At 46.2% G+C, this 22,323-nt stretch overlaps 2 protein-coding genes across 4 annotated transcripts in view; both read left to right on the top strand.

Moving 5' to 3' along the window:
- The window catches only part of LOC144162928 (sodium-dependent glucose transporter 1A-like), a 91,989-nt gene that overhangs the window by 57,970 nt on the left and 11,696 nt on the right, over positions 1-22,323 (top strand). For all 3 annotated transcript variants that reach the window (XM_077693657.1, XM_077693655.1, XM_077693656.1), the window contains exon 2: positions 19,871-19,967. In XM_077693657.1, coding sequence (XP_077549783.1) covers positions 19,916-19,967 — 52 coding nt within the window. In that variant the 5' untranslated portion in view covers positions 19,871-19,915. The remainder of the gene's footprint in view (positions 1-19,870; positions 19,968-22,323) is intronic.
- On the top strand, positions 1,086-11,149 carry LOC144162929 (sodium-dependent glucose transporter 1B-like). Its single transcript, XM_077693658.1, has 4 exons — positions 1,086-1,597; positions 3,892-4,018; positions 6,899-7,057; positions 9,464-11,149. The coding sequence occupies exons 1-4, from the start codon at positions 1,523-1,525 to the stop codon at positions 10,528-10,530; spliced, it is 1,428 nt and encodes a 475-aa protein (XP_077549784.1). The 5' UTR covers positions 1,086-1,522; the 3' UTR covers positions 10,531-11,149.

The raw sequence follows: 22,323 nt of genomic DNA, 5'->3' as shown, positions 1-22,323 counted from the left end.
TGATGGACGAGTTTCGGCGCCTCGAGAACCACCGCCTACTCACCGTAACACAACAGCACTTGCGTGCCTTTGCCACCGGTGTGGACCCGGACGCGGAATTCCCTCTGGCGCTAGTAAAAACCAGATCACTCAACATAACGGCAACACAATGGAACCACACGGAACCGCCACGATGCTTCGCATCCTCATCAGGGTTCCCCACGGGAAGATGGTGTAATAATAACAACTTGACGTTACCTAATTACGATTCTCTCTTCTATCTCAACCCACACCACCACCACCACACCAACAACACCAACACCACGGAACCCCACTATACTCTGCATTTACACGTGTCCCTCGCGCGGGGGCATGCGACGGAGGACTTTTTTTTTTGTTCGTGCAGCTTAGCTATTTAACTCGCTACGTTTGCATAAAAAATGATAAACCTCGCTTTATGTTTTTACCATAATTTTATCGTTCTCAATTTTTCTTGCACCAAAACGAACCGTTATGAACCGCTAGAAACCATTAATTTTTAAGTTCCGGAGCTGAACCGGAACGGAACTGTTATTTATGGAACGACACAGAAACCGGAACGAAAAGCTTTTCGTTCCGAAACCCTGATTCAAGTTGTTCGATTCACGGGCAATAGGAGGGGGAACATGATAAGGAAAGACTAGTAATTAAAAAAAAACTGAGATAAAAATAAAACACGCGACGCAGACGCGCTATCTATGTACGATTACTCTCTACAAATGAACAACGAGGTTGAAGAGGGACACGAGTGTCTTGCAAGAAGCGGCACTTTTTCTCAACTTTTGTTTCTTTAGTAATTTAGGGCAGTGGTAGCAGCAACACCAAGACGGTGCAAGGGTCTACTCGCGATGTTATCATAGCGGAGACACACAAGGTTGGAGGGCCCGTGTTTTGCCCATTGACATCCTTAGGAGCCGTACGTGGTTCGTTGAACTCACGGTGGCTGACAACATCGGCTAGAAAAGCGGCTAACCCTTGCGGACGCTTGCTCTGGCTCCTGTCATAAAAGTGCCCAGGACTTGACTTCAGTGGACCGTAATAATAGGTCGTCAAGACGAGAGTGACGAAAATATTACAAAAAATTAACAGTTCTCGATAAGAGGACAGATTATAAGCCGGCTGAAACAAGGGCCTGGATAAGTCCGCTTGGACTGTCTGGGACGACTTAGCAGCGCTTGCGGGGTGGTCTCAGTGTCGTCAACTAAAGCTGACCATTTAGATCTCTGGCGCGTGTCGCGATAAGTCGCGAGGATACCAAAGATTGCGGCCAAAGTCCAGCACACAACCACTACTGATGTCTTGTTAGGTTTAAGGCTCCGTACAGTAGTCTACGTACACAACGAGATTGACATATAAATCGACAGCTCTTCTCAGTTATTCTGCTGTATCATCTCTGCCGTAAAAGTGGTTCTGGCCCGCTGGGTAGACACGTTTCATCACAAATGCTGATTTGAAGAATAGAAGAAGAATAGCAGACATCGCCAGCGAATACTGGGATCACAAAATGACGCTCAACAGATGGCAGCTGTTCCTCAGGTTGGGCCGAACCCTCAACTTGAACCTCGGCTCCTTCGGAATGGTACGTAGCCATTTAAAAAAGACACTGCTGTATTTACGTATTACTCCTTTATTTTGTTACTTTGCGGCCACACGGCCGAAATGTTCGATATAGCTTTACTCGTGGAGATACGGTTTTATAATTTAAAGCGCGACATTATGCATAGAGTTCCTTTCTGCTTTGAAGACGCCTCGAAGCTGCCGGGTGGACAGGAGCACCCTAATTACAGCACGTCGCCGACAAACTTTTGAGCTTAAATTTTGCGTAATAGTGCGGTGGTACGTTAGGGCAACAGAAAGCGGAGCCTACGAAGAGCGCCCAAGATTAACCTGTGCAGTAGACGACCGTTTTTTCGGACTCCGAAAATCCGGACTTTCCCGCGGAACCGCCAGTTTTCACATAGGAGCAATCTATATGAACGACGGATATTTCGGACAAAATGAAGCCAAAAGTTTGATTTTCCGGACGAAAGTTTCCGCGACCGAGCCACGGTGCGACTCCAGGATCGCGCCATTTTGAATCGTAAGCCACCTGGCGAGCTTCGGATTGTATGGGGATTGGCTTGACTCCAGCTGGGGTAACATAGTTTCATCTCGGAGGCCACCATTTTGCAAGTCTGCGGCGCAAGCAATCTCAAAATCTGAAAACGGGTCATATGTGGCCAGTTTTTTTTAGACAGCAGTTTTTTTTAAACACCAGTTGACTTATAAGCAACGCCATCATCAGGTCTTTTTCCTGAACTATTCGTGACTAATTCAGTCCTATTTAAATGAAAAAAAAGTTCGTTCTTGCGACTGGCGTATTTTTCGGACTGCTCTTTTATTCGGACTATATTTCGTTCCCCTCCAGGTCCGGAAAATCGGTCGGCTACTGTACTTCTCACTCGTACCATCTTAAACAAAACTTGAAGAACCAAGACACGTTGTCTTGTGCTGAGATCTTTGCGAGAGGGTTGCAGCGTTGTCCTCACCGAAAGGTGTGCGAGTTCCATAGCGCTCCACTTGGGAGATCCTGTTGGTAACCTCCAAATGTGTTTGCCAAAATAAGGAACAAAACATTCTTCAAGCCTTTGCCATTGTGTACAGTTGAGCCGAACTGTCTCTATTGTAACCGCACGTTCAAGTTTTACGCCGCCGCTTGATTTGCAACGGATTACTTGTGACTTTCAAACGAAGAGGCTGGTGAAAATAAATGTCTTTTTTCTACAAGGATGCTCCCAAAAATTTTGCCGGATTGCCAAGAAATTTTGCGAAATTCCCGTTCACAGGCAGAAGGAGTTCTGAACCCTCGACAAACCCTTTTACGCATGCGATACTGCTCACAGCAGAAGTGCAATTCACGCATTGCAGTTCGAAGATCCGACATCTAGCAGACCATTCAACAGAGTGGCTATACCGATATCTCATAGAGGAAGACCTGTAATTCGATGAAGGGACAAAATAAGAAAATTTCGGGGCAAACAATGGACTTGGACATCACAGGACAGGAGATGTTGGAGGGGTATAGGAGCTGAGGCTTTGTCCCTGCAGTAAACATGTATTGGCTGATGACGATTATTAATATTATCACGGTGATGAGTTCGATTGGAAAGGAATCTGTCGAGGCACTTCGTCGAGCACTCGTTGCCGCTGATATGCGCCAGGGATTGCGGGGACGTACTCAGTAGCGGACGAGTTCGGTCCATTTGAGTGCGGAGCACTTTAGGGACGCGCCTTGTCGTCGTAGCTCGTCCGGTGTCACGCACCAAAACAAAGCCCGGCATCACGGCGTCACGCACCCAACAGAGTCTTCGTAAATACAACTACTTACCCTGACTGGAATCGAACCTAGGTCTCTCGCGTTGCGAAGCCGATGTCAACCTCGATTTTACGATACTCATATATGCAAAGTGTTGGAGGTGATCTTTGCGCTGCTCTGTTGCCACAAACGCTGCCGTTGGAAGGCCGCAAATAAGTACACAATCATGTAAAATAAGAAAAAAAACGTGAACTTAAGCATTAACTACCCCAAATTAATAAAACCTCCATCTAGTGCCTCCTTATAGGTCTTTTATGGGCCTTCGGCGCCCTCTCTTGACTACTTTCGGTATCAACACCAGAGAGATACTGAAACTAGTCAATAGAGGGCGCCACAGCCCCTCTTGGGGGTGGGGGGGCTCCGCATTTCCTGACAGCTTTCACGTTGACTGGAACTGCCTAATTTTTTAAAGCGTGCTCGCTAGAAGAAATCGAAGTTCTAGTAAAAAATTATCCTGCTTGACGAGAAGGTATCCAGTGCTGACTTTATGAACGGAAACATGTGTGTACCGTTGGCAGGGCCTCACAATGTCTCTAACCGGAGTGGCTCTCCTGGATCTGGTTGAAATATACGACTCCAGCGTTGGCAATGTGTCCCACTTCATTACGACTCGATGCGTCGGCCTCCTACTGGGATCTTTGCTAGGTGAGTTACCGTATTTTTGCGATTCTAAGCCCCCTCCCCCCACTCAATTCTAAGCACCCTCCCCTACTTTCGGGCGGAAAATGGGGAAAAAGTTCGTATGCGAACCTAAGCACCACCTTTGCTAAGCAACCATTGCAAGGTGTATTTCAGACGCGGGGAAGCGGGCGCGAGCTAACGTTGTGACCAAGTCATTTACGAAGTTTTCAATTACAAACCACCTCAACGGAACAGAAGACGACCTGCTGGGGGATAGTGGGAGCGGCGGCACAGCCGGCATAATGGACTCGAATTGTAGTGAGGTTGACTGAGTATCAGACGTAAGCGGTGTGGTCACTGCCTGCACCTTTTTTCTTTTGAATGTTTTCCAAATAAAACACTATTCCTTGCGCCCGTTTCGTCGAGATACGGCCGCGAAAAAAGTGGAGGTGGGTGGGTAATTAGGGTTTTCCGAATTTAAGCACCCCCTCACTTTTGGCGTCGTGATCTCTGAAAAAAGGGGGGTGCTTTGAATGGAGTAATTACGGTACTTCTTCCCGGCGGAAGCGATTAAAGCGGTCGTGTTCTTCAATGTTTACCCTGCAGCATGCGCTGCACCCAAAATGTTATCAGGTCATTTACCTATCTTATTAAGATTGAATTTGAGCAGTTTCCCACAGTATATCTACAAGGCAAAATAGTAGAAGATACCAACAATTTGGGGTGATCAACTAAATATTTCGCGAAAATATACAGGATAAAAGTTGTCGATATTATTTCAGGGATTTAAACACAACACGATAATCCAAAGCAACACGGTAGCGACATCGTTAGCTTGAGACGTATACTTGCTGAAAATTTGGAAAAAGAGACTCGTTATTACGAAATTAGATATTGTTAAAGGAAGCAGGACGCAGGACAGAAACCATAGAATATGTGAACGATGTATATACAACATTTAAAAGGCGGGAGAGTCTGTCTGCAGGTCGTTCCGTCGCATCAAGCACATTAAAATGCTGTTTCAACGTGACCTAACCTAACCTAACCTAACCTAATCTAACCTTGCGTTACCTTACCTTAGCTTACCTTATCTTACCTAACCTAAGCCCAACATAAAACTAAGTTAACCCTAGCCTAACGTAATGACATAATTTAACTAGAGTTTCTTTTAATTTTATTTCACACAAAACTGTGCTGATGTGACGTAACGACCTGCAGAAAAATTTACCCGAGAGAGCCGCGCAGGTTACGCACACACACAGCTTCTTCTTCGTTGAACGTTGGGCCCACAGCGCTATGCTTCACTGCTCTCTTCTTCGTCTTCTCGTGAGAGTGTGTTCTTGTTCTCCATCTTTTTGTGTTAAAAACTAAACAGTGCTTCCGCTTTTTTTCACTCCGATCCGACTCGTTAATTACTAGGACGCGTCGATTGAAAGAAAATAATGCGAGCGCTGGAAACCATGTTTATGGTTGGGGTAATGGAGCCCATTCTCGGTGTTGAAGTACTCCGCAACCGCAAAACGGTGTCATTTTAGAGCGTAGCTCTTCGGTGCCAGGTACCTGGGTTTGGCGGTGGCGTCGATGTTCGCGTACCCGAGTGAGCGAACGAGACAGCGAAGGCAGAAAGGAAACAGAGAGGAGCGTCTGGCGAAAGTTAGAAATGAAGGGCGGCACGCGAGGCAACGGCGTCGTCTCTCCCCCTGCCGCCCCCTCAGACTTTGGCCATGCCTCGTCGTCGTGGAGTACCCTCCCCCTCACACTTTCGCCTGACGCTCCTCCTTCGTTCGCCGCTCGTCCGAACCATGGGACATTTTCGCGGGAGGTTCAAACACGATTTACAGCAATATGCTCTGCGGCGGCGACGCGCTGCGAGAGTAGCGCGCGCCGCCGTGTGTTCGCTGATCACGCCATCACTTTTCGAGACGCAGCAGCTATGCGCCGTGACTGAGAAGACTGCAATTCGCTTGCGCACAAATTTCGCATAAGCGAGTATAGTAAGCGTCAGTAATTTTTTAACAACTGGAACAAGTGTTGAATGATTTCATCCCCTCACATGAAAAGAGCTCCGCGGCGAAAACGCACAAAAAAAAAAAAGATTTGATTCTGAAGGCTCCATTGCAAAATAATGCCTGAAGAAAGAATGCCGAACCAGCAAGGAGGACGAGGGCTCGTCTCCGTTGCTAGGCAACGTCCAGGTGCGTGGAACATGCGCAGAGCAGCTTGGCCGGTGCCAGCAGAGACGCGTAGCCCTCTCTCTTCCTGTTCTTTGTTCTTTTAAGTGCAGATCACTTTAGGGACTCGCCGTGTCGTCGTAGCTCACTCACTGGACCCAAGTAGAGCCACACAGCGTTCCGTCGTAGCGGCTGTCGTCGCGGCGTCCCACAGAGGCTTCGAAAGCCAAGCGGTTTATGGTCATAAGCGCTCGAAACTCGTGAACCGCTGGCGCTTGTCATACGTCTCCCGGTTGTTTAGCGCAAAGAAAACCCCCGGCACATTTAATCAACCGGCAGCTCCCGCGTTCATTTAGTTAGGAACGCTGGTTGGGTTGGTTTTTACGGTAGTAAGCGAAAAAAAGTGGCGGGGCAACGCCGGCACGCGCAGAAGGAAAAGCAAGCACAAAAAGAACAGAACTCCTCCAGGCGCAGTTTCAAGCAGGGGGCGCGCGAGCACCGCGAAGGCGGGAAATTTGAATTGCATTGGGTGGTAGCAGTAAGTGGATAACGGCGCTACAGCCCATTATGGTGAATCACTGCTTTGCACTTCCGACAGATTTCACATTGAGGGGAACGACTTTAATTTTTGTTGTTTGATCTTTCCCCTTTCTTCCGCCTCGTGCAGCAGCAGTCCCTGCTCACTGCGGTCGGATCTCATTTTACTGTTTGCGCGCATTGTCCATTTCTGCAGGCGGCAAGATGTTCGACATGTTCAATACTCAGCTCATGGCGATCGCCACAGTGCTCCTGGCCACCGTGACCGTGCTCATGATTCCCATGAGTGGCACGCTGTGGCTGGCACACGTGATGGTTTTTGGCGGGGGCATGAGCATCGGGGCCTTCGACACAGGTACGGCTTCCCACCACAGTCATCATACGGCTGCCAAGATATCTCGTTGCTGTCTGAACACTACGTGGGTTTTACAATGCAGCTTCTGCCTAAAATTACTTCACCCCGTCCGCTCCCTTTTTCTTCACCAATCTTGTGTGTTATATCGGCGGCATTTTTAAACGCAGCAGTTGAGTTGTTAGACAGAGAGAGAGAGAGAGAGAGATAGAGAGAGAGAGAGAGAGAGAGAAAGAGAGAGAGAGAGAGAGAGAGATAGAGAGAGAGAGCGCCCGCTCGGTGAGGGGCGTCCTAGACTGGTCTCCCTGTTCCTCATCACCAGCCGGCGCTGGGATGCAATGGCGTAGCTGGCCATCTGGCCCGGCCCCCGCTCGTATCTTGGGTGGGGATTGGGGGCTAAGGATGGGGTGTGTTCTGTGTGTGTTCGTTTTAGTCGCATGTGGTAGCTAGAGAGCGCAGCGGAGGGGACAAAATTGTTAAAACCTCATTCATAGATCAATACGGCCATTATCACTCTAAAGGGGAATGTTAAACACAGAGCGAGAGGCTTAATTAGAAAAGGATGACCACTGGTCATGATGGATGAAAGGAATGGGGAGGGAGGGTAAGAAAAAATAAACAAATTCTGGTTCTTCTCAGTAGAATGAATAACTGGGTCAGTTCTTGGAATCTGCAGTTGATGGGTCAGCTCGTGGTGGTCGCAATGAAGTCAGTAGTTATTTATATATGTTTGTTCGTGTATTTGTTTATAATACACGATTGATTGATTGATTGATTGATTGATTGATTGATTGATTGATTGATTGATTGATTGATTGATTGATTGATTGATTGATTGATTGATTGATTGATTGATCAATCAACCAACTGATTATACCTCAAAGGTCCCTAGCTGCTAGATACCGTGCCAGCAGTTGAAAATCGTTCACCTCCTCTAAGGGCATTTCACGTATTGGCAAGAGGTTTATAGAAGAAGAAGAAGACTTTATTTTTCAGCATGCGTTGTTACAATCCCTGCTGAAGGGGCAGGAGCTAAAGGCATTGAGTGCCTGACGAGGGCTCCTGACCCTCTGGAGTCCACAACAGAGGAGTTCACAGTAGAGGAAATGTTCAAATCAAATATGCGTGCTTAGCAATAAGATCCAGCAATACAGAGTAGCAAAAAAGTAAATCAAGAAAAATACAAAAAATCGTACATTTCCTATAATGAGAATCACAAGTTATACAATATACATAAAACATTTTTCTTCAATACTTGTTTCCAGCAAATACAATACAACACGAAATGTTTCCTTACTGATTGTTCCTCATGTCTATGAAAAAATCACAGAGGTCGTAAAATCAAGTATAGGGTCGGGGAAACCAGGGCATCAAAGCAAAACATAATGCATCCTTTGTTAGCGAGCGCAGCACAGATCTGATAATAGTATCTTTCGTTCGTCATCATTTCTCTCGAAAGAGTGAAATGCCGTACGTGTAGTATATGCACGGAGTACAGCTGACGATGGATACGAATATCATTATTCGATTTATCGGACCTGTTATTGTAATGTATACAGCAGCCGTTCCAAACAATATATTCACCAAGAATAGATTCTGGGAATGATAAAACGATAGGGATTTCTGCGGGAAACGAAGGGCACTGTTAGCGTGTGATATATTATCTAAGTAAGCTGCTGTAGGGGCTAAAGCGGCCGAACACCAGATCTAGGCGCGTCTGTACGCGGTGTGGCGGACGTCCTTGCATAACTGCAGTGCAGTGCAAGCGAGCCAACTTTATAGCTACGATTGTGCGAAGGAAAATGAAAATGTTGTTTCTGCGAACCTCTCATACACACTTGCCGTAGTTCTTGGGACGATGAAAACTATAGAAACCCTTATTCGAGATTATAGACCTTTTTAAGTTTTCCGTGCCAAAAGCAGTAATTTTTTTCATTGGGCTATCGCTAGCAGCACTATAACTGGCGCAGTCGACAGTATACCCTAACTACGCATGGACAACATAGTTCACAACATTTGCAAATTTAGTAAGGTTAAAGTAATAAAAAAGGTCTATAGAAGCTAGGTACTTGTCCTCCCCACGTCATTTGTCATTCGCGGGGAATGATACACATATACTCGAGGTCTGTACAAGTTTCCATTTACCTGAGGGAGTGAGGTGTTGAATATCGCATGCCAGCTGAGTGGTGCGGGCGCACACAGAAAAGTGTAATAATAATTGTACTGATGGCATCACTCTTAGTCAATAAAGTTGCTGTTCATTTAAGTGCATGATCTTTGAAGATATTTAGTAATTATAAATTACACTGATTGTTGTTTGTAGCAATTGAAATACAGCCTTAAGGGAAATGAACCATTTATTCTCACCTTGATTTGCAATAGAAGGAATGGTTCTACCTCGTTTTTCAGGTGCGAACGTGTGGATCATCAAGCTGTGGCCAGAAAACAGCAGCCCCGCGTTGCAAGTTTTCCATTTAGCATTTGCTCTGGGTTGTCTCGTGGCGCCCCTGATCGCAGAGCCCTTCATGTCATCCACGACGTCGTCCCACAACCCGGAACTCATCGCAGAGGCCACTGGGGCCACACACGCAGCACTCCATTCTAGTCTGTTTAACGAAACTCACGGCTATCCATTGGGCTTTCCAAACGATACTCTAGAAAGCACCCAGAGTGCGACGAGGATCCACTACTCATTTGTAATCGCCAGCGCGTTTCATTTCCTCCTGTTCGCCTCCATGGTCGCCCTTTACTGGATGGACAGAAGTGACTTCAAGCCCGACGTCAACGAAAGGCCGGGCGACGGCTCACTGCCGTCGAAAGAGACCGCAGAATACGTTCGCTTTAGTCGCACGCTTCTCGCTTTGCTCTGCATTTATATCTGCGTCTATGTCGCCCTCGAGGTCACCTACGCCCAGATGATCACCTCGTTCGCTGTGAAGTGCGCCCTCCACTTCTCCAAGTCGTCCGCGTCGCGAGTTGCCGCCGTTTACTTCTTCTGTTTCGCCGCGTGCCGCGTGGTGGCGTCCCTGATCACCGTGCGCGTGACGTCATTCCAGATGATGGTCGCCGCGCACGTCGTGCTGGCGTTAACGGCCATCTTGTTGGTCGGGTGGGGCTCGACGCACGACGTCGTGCTCTGGGTCGGAAGCGCGCTGATGGGCATCAGTCAGGGCCCCAACTACGCGGCGGTTGTTGCGTGGACCGTCAGCTACATCCATATGAGCAACAAAATGATGTCCTTGGTCATAATCACAGCGGGCATCGGATCTATGTCTCCTTCGCTGCTCGTGGGTCAATTCTTGGACTCCTGCCCGGACATCTTTCTCTACGTCTGCTTCGCGACTGTGTTTCTTTCGATTGTGCTGTTCGTAGTTACGTACTTCTACGTTAGGAAGCGCCCTATGCTGAACGCCGCGCAAGGAAGTCCTCACTTAGATACGCCGACACTTGAAGACTGCTCATTAAAACCCATCTGATCCAACCGCTTCCAAGGTACCAGAGAATATACGCTGTACAACCTAGTAACCTGGCGCTGGTTAAGTGGCTATACGTAGCTCAGGTGGTGCTCTTTCCCGGGAAAAGAATTGCACGGGTGGCACAATCGAGCTAGCGTAATCAAGACCGAATGAAACGCCCGATACTTGCGCAATGTCTTGTCCCTGTTGCGCCATATTCTTCTGCTGACATTTGTGTGTCAAGTGTGAAGGAAGGCCTTCTTCAGCGCGTGGAGTACGCACCGATTCCTTAGCCTGGTTGGGACCTCCCGCTCGGAATGGACGTGGTCCTAATAATCATCCTGATCATCATTCCTGGCCTCGACAGGAACAATCGAGTCTGACAAGCTCAAGTTTGGTTTTGAGAACCCTGAATCATGTACAGATTTAAAACGGACCATTGCAATACCGCAGAGAAGCGGCATGTGTGCGCCTGTGTTTGTACATGCGTGTGCGTGTGAGCGCGCGCGCGCGTGTGTAAGCGTGTGTGTGTTTATGTGTGTGTGTCTGCGTGTGCACGATGTGTGTCTCTGTGTGTGTGCGTGTGAGGGAGAGACAAAGACAAAAGAACGTGCGTGAATGCGCCTACAGGTAACCAATAAATAAAGAAATAAGCCACCTGTCATAATTTCGGTCTTCCGCATTGACTTGTGTATGCTGAAAATTGCGTAATTGGTGCAGTTAAGCCTTTTAAAGGTTGTAGTCTTGTAAATGCAAATAACTGTACGAAAAAACAAAAACAGAACGAATGAAATGAAAAGTCGCTCTGTTTTGCTTTTGATAGCCAAATTTTCCGTAGCACGAAACTAAACAGAAAAATATAATTAGGTGAAAAAAAAAAAAAAAAAAACTCAAAACGGGCGAATGAAATCATAAAGGTCTAGCTCATCCAGCGCCCTCACGTGGTCGACCGAATAACAAAAATAAATGTAAAAGATAGGCTCGCCGCCAAGCCATAAGTTTTATTGGGACCTTCTGTTAGTGAATACACAAATATATAAGCAAATCAAAAGTACACAGCAAGAATAATTGATAAATTACGTACAAAAGACTTTAAAGCGTGAACATAAAGCGCAATGAAATTAAAACAAAACCCCATTAAAATTTTAGTTAGTACAAATCCACAATATTAATAACAATAATTTACTACATTTGTTTGAACATGGTTGGGGATACACAATTTGAACGGCTATTCCAAAGTAACACAGATGCGAAGGAAACTGTGATATTTATATAATTGGCACGAGTTCTTGGTAAGAAATTTTCGCTTAAAGCAGATACAGTAAGGCCATTATAGAACTTTATTGGTTAAATACTACTGGAGGAACCAGTTGATAAACTGATTCATAAATGAGCCTGTCAAGGTTAATTGTGTTCAACTGGATAAGTAATTGAGCGTATGCTCAAGCTTCAGAGTAATTGAGCCATATGGTTGTGTAATGGGCTGTAGTTATAATGCCTATTGCTTTATCTGGTAGGGTCTGTACGGGCGTCAAATCAGTAAAATATGTGTTGCCCGATAACAAAAGGCAGTATGTTGTATGAAAATGTATAAACGCATAATAAATAGGTATTAACGTGGTTTGGATAGGAACTCAGCGATACGTACTAAATATTCTCTTCCCATAAACACGTAATGTTTAATGTAAGAAATGTGTTTCAAGTTTGAACCAAGCATCAAACAAAAAAAATCGCATTTGTTAGCAGCGTGTGAATATTGTTCGTGCAGTGTTATCACAGGGTTATACGTAAGAGGCTCGTTGTGAGTCTTAAACACCGTAAATGTTGCTTTAATAACACCAATGTTTAGGCAGTTGTGAAAACACCAAAGTAGAATTTTATCAAGATCACAAAAGATATATCAGCAGGAAAAATTCAACGCCATTTCGCTCTGCGAAGGTGGATGACCCGCGGAACTGTACAGTACACGGAGGGGCCGTTTGTAGCACTAAGCCACGGCACAACACCGCGCAGTAAGGCATCCTTGCATGTCCCGCGCACTTTGAAGGTTGCCACGCCAGCCTATGAAAGGCACGTATAGCAACAAGTCCATTGCACGTTCACGCTTCGCCACATCTCGAACATTACCAATCTCAATCAAATCGTCTTCGAACCACAGTCTATCGCACACCTCACAACTGAATCATCCCCAACGCCCACCCAGAAAGTTTGTATTGAAATTTCGCGCACGCGCCCCTGTGCTCGACCAATGTAGTGGCGTGGTACCTGCGTAACTTAGCCACATTCTCCGCTGCGCGGCTCCCGCGATCCTGTCGAGCCCGCCGCTTACCCATTTCTCTAACACCAGTTCTCATTTCTCTATTTCTCTAACTACCGTTTCTCTAACTACGATCCTGCCCATTTCTTTAACTACCGGCCCATTTCTCTAACAAGCACACCTGCAGAAATCATAGAACACGGAATCTCAGGTTGTGAACTTTCTAACTCCTTTCCCCCCAGCCAGCAGGGTTTTCGAAAAAGATTGTCTTGCGAAACGCAACTAGCAATATTTCTTCACGACCTGCATACTAACCTTCAGCAACCTACAAATTGACGCAATATTTCTAGATTACGGGAAAGCATTCGACAAAGTATCCCACCAAAGAATTGTGCTAAAATTTTCCCGGTTAAACTTAGACCTAAATGTACTAAAGCGGATCGAAGAGTTTCTGACTAATCGTTCTCAATTCGTGCATTTCAACAGAATATCTTCCAAGTGTCTCAAAATAAGATCAGGTATACCTCAAGGTTTGGTTCTTGGCCCTCTTCTATTTCTAATAGACGTTAACGACTTACCCCTCCGTGTGTCCTGCAAAATCCGCATGTTTGCAGATGACTGTGTAATCTATTGAACAGTAACTAGCGCTCACGACCAAGCTATTCTCCAGCAAAACTTTAACTACATTTAAGAATAGTGCGACAAATGGCTTCTATCTCTAAACCCAAACAAATGCTAACTTGTTTCCTTTCCCCGCTGTAAAAATCCTTTTCTTATTTCCTATAGTATTTCGAACGTTGTAAAGTCACAATCACCCTTCAAATATTGAGGTATCCCACTATCTTGCGATCTACGTGGAATGCGCATATTACTAACGTCATTTCATTGGCAAACAAAACACTGGGATTCTTAAAGCGTCACCTGCGTCATGCACCCAAACATGTAAAGTTGCTCGCGTGTCAGTCCCTCTTCAGATCATTCATTTGATCGATTGATTGTAGGGTTTAACGCGCCGACGCAACGCAGGCGATGAGGCGCGCCGTAGTGGAGGGTTCCGGATTAATTTTGACCACCTGGGGTTCTTTAACGTGCGCCGAAATCTCGTACACACGAGTGTTTTTGCTTTTCGCCTCCATAACCCTCATCAGATCAAAGCTCGAATATGTCTACCCCATATGGAACCCGCCCGAAACATATATTATTAACGACCTAGAATCCGTAAAAAAAATTAGCAGTGGCTTAGCTCGGCTATGCCAGGATATACGTACCGTGAGCTAAGGTTCAGCTGGTTATTCTTAGGTTTCTAGGATTAGCTGATTATCATGCTTACTGCTGCTAAAACGATTTCCAATCCAATCCAATCCAATACGACCCTATCCAGTCCAGTCCAGTCCAGTCCAGTCACTGCTCCTCGAGCATGCGCAGCACGGCTCTCCAGGAGCCACGCGAAACGGCTATCAAGCGGCTCCGGCGCAGCGTGAGACTTGGCTACTGCGCAACGGAGGCGCAGAGCTAGGCACGCGCCGGCGCCAGTGCGTGTGCCGCGGCTATGACATCACTCCTCTGGAATGCGCAGACCGGCGAATGTGCAGACCCAATTATCTACACACCCGTACTCCAATTGGATTAGATTTCAATCGAACACAATCCAACTTAATCCAATCTAATCCAATCAAATTCCGATCAAATACAAACCAAGCCAATCCTATCCAATCCAAGCCAATCCAGTCCGATCCGATCCAAACCAATCCAATGCTCCTCGCGCTTGCGCAGAACGGCCCTTCGCGGCACACGCGAAACCGCTCAACCTCGGCCAGTGTAGCTTTCGCTACAAAATCGCGCCGCCCGATTCACTCGTACGACATCGTCGTTTCATCCTTGAACGAACAATCCCGTTTATTACAACTCTCAGTTCACCACCGTATTGTCACTCTGTCCCTCTTTCATAAAGCTTGTCATTCTCCCCTCAATGAAGCCCCTCACATCCACCCACCGACATACATTTCACCTCGCACCGGAAATTCACTTCAAGTGTCCCGTCATCGTACCAGAACTGTTACTTTTTCCGCCTCGTTTTTCCCCCGCGCAGCCAAAGCTTGGAACGACCTTCCCTGCTCAATTGTTTCAACCACCTGCCCATCACCCTTCATAGAAAATGTTACTATTCACCTGTGTTGCTAAACCTAATGTGTTCAAATGCTGTATTTTCCTGAGTATCCACCACTTATGTAATACTCCCCAGTGGGGTCCATAAAAGCGAATGAATGAATGAATGAAAAACGATCTTCACTGCTACCACCGCTGCTGATCGCACTCGCGTTTACCTTCGCGGTGTTCGGCTTCCTAAGCGGCCTGCTCTTTCTTTGTTTGAACTTTTTGTGATCAGTGAACATCTGTCGAACTGCTCTTCCACCTACTTCTTAGCCCTCTCCCCGGGGCCTCTGGCCTCCTTACCTCAATAACGTAATTCTCTTCCCTCTTTCTCCAAGGCGGAAGCCGAATTCTGGATCGCAACCATTGCACAACTATAATTTTTAGTATTAGCTTTCCTGTTGTGACGCCAGGTGCCGAAGCACGCCTTATACTGCGTCGCTCCATCTCCTGATAAAGGCAGACGTGTTGCAGTACTGGTTTCTTAGCATTCACTTTGTCACCAAAGGTGTCAGTACATCTCTTACTGGTTTCCTTGTAGCCTCATAGAGGTCGCTGGGAAGCGAGTCATATACAGCTCCGCTGTAAAAAAAAAAAAAAAAAAAATAAGCGACTTTGTTTTGAACGAACACGCAACGTCGTCACGGCCAGGGACAGCAACATTCAGGTCGCCGCACAGAAACGGCCATTTTCAGCTCAACTTTTCTGCATTCAGCAATTACGTGCAGTGATAACCTGTTTTTAGTGCACCAACAAACGCGCGCTTCTAAGCCAAAGAGAGGAATTTGAAATGCTGAAGTTTTCGGCGCTCGACGTCGAGACGTATACTTTCTGTGAACTCACTATGGGAAGCGCCTGTTAGAAAATGTGTTCACCGAGACAAACACGTGCCATCATTCGTGCCGTAAAAGTTCCCCGTGTCCAGCCTTTTAGGAACCTTGTAACGAGCCCGCACTTCCAACCGCCACGAAAATAGTAGAACAGTCGACTCCCTCAATAAGGAGACCCGATGATAAGATAGCGGAAACAAGGGCCTTGTAGAACGGTTTCAGAGAGGCGCAGCGGCAACGGCGGGGGAGTTGTAAGAGGTGCATGATGATATGGCACGTGCTGCGATAAGCCATGAGGAACGTGGAGGTTGTGGTCAAGCTTCGCGTCCAACTGCTCCAGATGTAACAACTCGTTCGCTTACGTACGGTGAACATAAAGGGAATTCGTATAAAAAAAATGAAGGAAGCTCACACTAACGCGTAAGACTTGAAGCTGTACCGAATCTTCACGACCACCACGAAGTCCACGATTGCAAAGGATTGTCTTCTTTTTCGCTGCCGCGACGACCTTTACTCCGTTATTGTTGCTATAAGTGTGAGCTTCCTTCATTTTTTTGAAAGTGATAATCATTGGACATCATTCTAGAAGGGCGTAAGCTATGACGTGTCTGTCGCTCCGAGCAACTGTTGCCACGATTACGGCGAACGCTGGAGTCTTTCTCGTTCCGAGCAAGTGTTTCCACGACTACGGCAAACTCTGGAGTTTTTTTTTTTTTTTTTTTCCAATCTTGGCCCATCTCTGTAAGTGGGTATGCTTGGCTTGACAAACGGGCACCGGGGACGCTGGGCGGTCGTCGCGAGGCACGCACACACAAGCAGAAGGCATTTTTTTGGCTTTGTTAAATGCCGAGCGCTCGCCGCGACGCCCGCGCTCACGTGCGCGCGCTCGGAAATTGCTGGGTATTTTTAACTGCGGACACAAAATATTACGATTGGCTAAACAGCTTCGCTGTTAAAAAATGCAGGTGTTCCTTGTTATACTACCATAATTTTTCGTATAGAAGTAGCATTACAAATAACTGACGCCTGTTTTGAAAGCAACTAACACCCACCTGCTTTTTGGTGTAACCGTGTGGTTGTGTAGGGTTGTGGGGGCAGTCCCAGAGGAGGTGGTGCTGTGGAGACAGAGTGGGGTGGTGGCTTCTGGCGTTCGGTGAAATAAGTGGAGTCGAGTGTGTGTGTGCAGTGTATATGTTTGTTCCCGTCGAAATAGCATTTGCTCATAACGGGTAGGCCCAGCTTCTAGAGGACAGAAGACGCGACGAGGGCTTAAAATTTCACTTATATTCCACAGGAGTCGGTTGATGTGGGCGTGGGTGGGTTGGTTATCCTAGCTAGTTTAAGATTAGGTGGCCTGTTGGAGCTTCCGAGGGGCGTTGACGTTGATGGCTGCGGTTAATGTCAATGAACTCGGGAGACCGAGGGAAGAACATCGAGTTGTGCAAGTCGGGAGATGCTCGTGGTGGTCGGGAGGCTTATATATACAGTAAAAGCTCGTTATTTCGAACTTCAATAATTCGCATTTATGGATAATTAGAACCGTACAATTTGGTCCGGCTAAGGAAGGAAGGAAGGAATAAAGGTATAGGAAAGGCACAAAAATCAACCAGGCTGTGGTATAGTTTGCCATCCTACACGTGGGAAAGGGGAATGAGGAAAAATATGAAAATAGTAAAAAAAAAGGAAGGTTAGGACAGAGAGTAGAGAGGTGTTCCCAGCCAATTCTCCATAAAAGCCTACGTATACGAAAAGCCCGTAATTCCAACGCGTGAGGCTTCCCCTACAAATAATTCGAACTATAGTCACCATCACACCGCCGGCTAGGGCCTAGCGCACGGCCAGGGAGATGGTCCCGCTGCCTACACACGATGCTGCGTCGCCTCCGAGAGGAGAGAAAAAAAATTACACTATCTTCCCGTAGGGGAACCCTGAGTAGTATGCGAAGCAGCCATGGGGTCGACTGAAGTTCCCATTAGTTTTCAGTTCGTCGTTTCCGTTGACGTTCCGCTTCGCGTGCCTTCGTTGTATCAGTAGCGTCTTGACGTATAGTTTGAATGAGTGAAGGACATAACCCGCGTTCGTAGCGCATGCTCCCGTTTCGGTTTGTAGCGCAGTGGGAAGAGTGCCACATACCTACCGTTGCGGCCAGAGAGTCGTGGGATCGAAGCGGGACGCCGCCTAGCTATTTCTTTTTATAGTGGATTGCGCTGACGTCAGCCCAATCGCTGACGGGGCTGAAGAGACGCGCATGCGCAGTAGAGTGCGGACGGCGGACAACGACAACGAAATAGGGAGGGACACATCGCCGAGCATGAGATGCTTCGCATCTAAAACAGAGAGAGAAGTTAAATTGTGTAAAAGCAATGTAAAACATCCATAGCTGTCGTTTTGCAAAAGGTTCCTTCGCGGACTACGTAGACGTAAACACAAGTTCGAGGTGTAGTGCGTGCTGACAGATGGCGTCATGTTTTAGGTCACAAGCAGATAACCTGTCACTACCAGCGACGCACGATAAGGTGGCGAACGAAGCAACAGCTGTGCTATAATCGCTCGGAAGTAATGTCAGGATGGAATACTACCCGCCTCGTCTTCAGTTTGGGAGTACGCGAAAAGGATGCCTTCCGCTACATTCTCTCGTTACAGGAAAAATTTCTAGCTTTCGCCCCTTCAAGCACAAAGGGCAGATTTCGATCGCGGCCTCTTTCAAGCATTCAATTGCTGACACGTTCTACTGCTCCGCAATCGCATTGTACGGCTTTTGCGCTTTACGTTCGTTATTGTCTGTATACTAACTTTTTGTATGTATTTCACGCCGTTGGAAATAAGAAAGAATTAAAATTAAATTCAAATTCAAAATTTCGAACTTTCATTATTTCGGACTGAGGTGGCGTCTCCTTGGAGTGTGAATTAACGAGCTTTTACGGCACATCTCTCTCTCTCTCTCTCTCTCTCTCTCTCTCTCTCTCTCTCTATATATATATATATATATATATATATATATATATATATATATATATATATATACATGTATATATATATATATCATAATATGATAAGCCTGTTTGTGTCCACTGCAGGACGAAAGCCCACGCCTACGAGTGCCAGCTGAGTCCACGTTTTCCCCCTAAATTTTCGTAGCTCATCTATATCTATATACATACATATATACATACACACACACACACACACACACACACACATACATATATATATATATATAATGGTTAGACTTCTTTTTTACCGTTAGTGACGTTACATTTTTTTATTAATTACGTGAGAAAGAAAGAAAAAAAAGAAAATCGAAAGGCGTGGGTTCGGTCCCCACTCTGGGCACGTGTTTTTCTTTCTTTCTCAAGTAATTAATAAAAAAATGTAACGTCACTAACGGTAAAAAAATAGTCTAACCATTCCTGTATGCCTTCTTTGGCGTTGTAGACTGCCGGCATTTTTTTCTGTATTTCCTAACGAGCCCTCATTTCCAAACTATATATATATATATATATATATATATATATATATATATATATATATATATATATATATATATATATATATATATATATATAGAGAGAGAGAGAGAGAGAGAGAGAGAGAGAGAAATCTTCGTCGTCTAACGGATAAGGCAAGATGCAGGATCCTAGCACATTACGTCCGTAGTACCACCGCATAAGACACTGAAAGAAAACAAAAGTTCTACAATATGAATGGCCTCACCATGGTGGGCTGGAAACCTCGTTGCCATGCGCAGATGGCCAAAAAAAGCGCGGCTTTATATAGGCGCGCGGTAAACATGCACCCTTATTACGCAATCATTAGAGGCGCTGTTGGCGGCAATAGCGAGATGTTTTATCGGGTAGGTCTCACGCACATCGTCCTGCTTGGGGCGTCAGGAGGGAAATATATGTTCCAGCGCCCTCTACGGAGCGTTATCTCACCGTTTGGTCACCAAGCGCGGGATAGCGTATAAGGGGGCAATTAGGTGATTGCGGTTATGAACGAGGAACGGAAGTGTTAGACTCCCGCGCTTCTCACAAACGTGATATTCGCAGCGGGAGGCGCATGCCCCCATCATCAACCCCTAAGCTCTACTCAGTAAAGCTCATCCTATCTATCCACCGCGTAGGAACCACGGCGCTCCTACGAGGATGCTGTGCCCACGAGCGGACCTATGGCTCAAGATAGGACGGACGTGCAACTGTTGCCTCGGATGCTTCGGAATGGTGAGCCTACGTTATTGTTATTGCGTTCAAACACGAAGCAAACAATATTGTTACCCAACTTAAAGGAAAAAAAAAAGTGGTTGACGCTTCTAGGAGAAAGTATACGCCCGTACGTACAGTCCTTGTTAAAATTTTCCAGGCCAAACCTAAGCCTTCTGGACCAAAACGAAATTCATAAACCTTTAGATGTGACGAAATTATTTTATGCCAGTAAGAAAGAAAGGTATTTTCTCTAGCTTTCGGGAAGAAAACGTTTCAGCCTCGCTCGACACGTAAGATTGTAGATTGAATTTTTTTCGACCTGTGCATTTTCGGCATGGCCTAGAAAATTTTGGCGACGGCGGTAAGTGTGTAGATTCGTATATGTGTGCGTGCGTGAGCATAGACTTGGGCAGACATGTGCACAGACGTCAGCAGAAATGTTCACGTTACAAAAAAAGTAATTACAATAGACTCTCGATGAAAGGAACTTCAAGGGACCGAAAAAATTAGTTCCGTTTAAGAGGAGTTCCGTTTACTGAGATAGATGTGTAAAGAGCAAATTTATATGCGTACGCACTCTTAATACCATTTCATGCAACTCTAAGCACTAGAAGGTGAATGTAGCTGGTAGTTTTACAGAAAGCAAGAAAAATACAGGAGGTTTTGGCACAGCATTCACCAAGTTGATTTGGCAACAATGAGTCGCTGTGCGCTACAAAATGCATCAATTATGTTTGTTTGAGTCCTTGCAACTGCATCTTCACGGAGGCTAGATGTCTGAACTTCGCGAGTTCTTACGAGCCACCGAATTTAGAAGACGGCAACGCGGTAATGAAGCGCGAATAGCACCGCAATGGCACAAATGAGGCGGCAGGAGCTGAGCCCTGTAACCCCGGGTGTCTTGAATTGAGACCGAACGACTGGAACAAGAACTGCGATGTTGCATTCGTAGGGCTAACACATGGGCGTCCGGAAGGGGGGGCAAGGGGGGGCAACTGCCCCCCCCCCTTAGAAATTCGGGTATTTTTTATGCACTACAAAAAAGCTGCACAGCTTGGTTGGCCCATAATTAAAATAACTTTGCCCTGAAGGATGGAAGAGAGGAGAGAACGACACCGACATTCTCTCCTTTGTCCCGTCCTTCAGCGCAAAGTTTTTTAAATTATGTACGTGAACCAACTAGCCCAAGAATCTATGCTACTCAAATGATTAGCACACTCAGGTCCTGCGTATCCGTATGAACTTGCCCTTCAGGGCTTCGGTCAACATTGCACTTTAGACGCTGACTAACATTGGCGGTCATGTGACGGCAGTGAAACAGACTGCCTGTGCTGGCTATTGAAGATAGCGAACAATTCTGAAAGGTTTGACGCTCTTTTTTTGTTTTTTTTTCTCTAAACTCTAGATTTATGCAGTCTTACCGCAATAACTTCAGTTTCCGGGAAACGTTTCAGCTATATCTAGCAACAAATCTTCACCGCTACACCTAGTACGGAGAATGTAACGTCCTCCCGTGCAGTCCCATCATATTGTACACCCTTTCCTTCGAAATTGCGAAATGTCGGCACCACCCAAGCTCCCAAACAAAACCTATAAATGAGCCCCTCAAAGCGCTTGTACGCCTGTACTGCACTGAAAGCCAGGGAGGCGAGTAGTATCTTTATTGCGTGAGCCATTTCAACAGACTTCATCACACATGTCATCTCGCAATTGTGAAGAGGTTTATTTGGCCATCGAAGCAGATACATAACATGCCTCGATGGACCTATGCATCGCGGGCAACAAATACATGTGCACATTACAAAAGGGAAACACACACAAAAACAACAATCCAGAAGTGGCTGCCTCTGGCCTACATACAAGTTGTAACATAGAGTGGAAAGTTGAGGTGCCGACAAACGCGAACGGTAGCTTCAGGGTCGAAACACCACGAATGTGGGTAGCAGTGCAACAGTCGTAGCACAATTTGTCCAGAAAAAAACGAGGTGCCTGCAGCTGCTATTCAAGGAAGATTGACGGAGTGCAGTTCTATGTATGTGAATGTAATGTACTGTGTGCTGGTGATCAGTTGGCGTGAGTCGAGAACCCTCACGCGGCGAGACTGGTCACTCTTTACAAAGTGACAGTAACTGTGCGAAGGAATAAGTTTGCGCAGAAGACGAGGACGAAGAGACGAGAGGACAGGACGGGCGCAACTTTCAACTTTATTTTGCGTGAAAAAACACGGGGTGTCGTCGTGCTTTTTCACGCAAAATAAAGTTGGAAGTTGCGCCCGTCCTGTCCTCTCGTCTCTTCGTCCTCGTCTTCTACGCAAACTTATTCCTTCGTACATCATGAACCAACTAACCAGCAATCAAGTCCTACTATGACAGTA

This window comes from Haemaphysalis longicornis, unplaced genomic scaffold (genome assembly GCF_048455015.1).
Source record: "Haemaphysalis longicornis isolate Haplotype H1 unplaced genomic scaffold, Haemaphysalis longicornis Haplotype H1 scaffold_12, whole genome shotgun sequence".
Classification (NCBI taxonomy): Eukaryota; Metazoa; Arthropoda; class Arachnida; order Ixodida; family Ixodidae; genus Haemaphysalis; species Haemaphysalis longicornis.
Note: the sequence above shows the minus strand (reverse complement) of the source record. Positions and strands in the feature narration are given on the sequence as shown.

Excerpts from the sequence above, each read along its gene's own strand:
- LOC144162929 (XM_077693658.1), top strand. The coding sequence starts at position 1,523 with ATGACGCTCAACAGATGGCAGCTGTTCCTCAGGTTGGGCCGAACCCTC. Across the intron at positions 1,598-3,891 it reads ACCTCGGCTCCTTCGGAATG|GGCCTCACAATGTCTCTAAC; the intron begins GTACGTAGCCAT and ends TACCGTTGGCAG. Across the intron at positions 7,058-9,463 it reads CATCGGGGCCTTCGACACAG|GTGCGAACGTGTGGATCATC; the intron begins GTACGGCTTCCC and ends CTCGTTTTTCAG.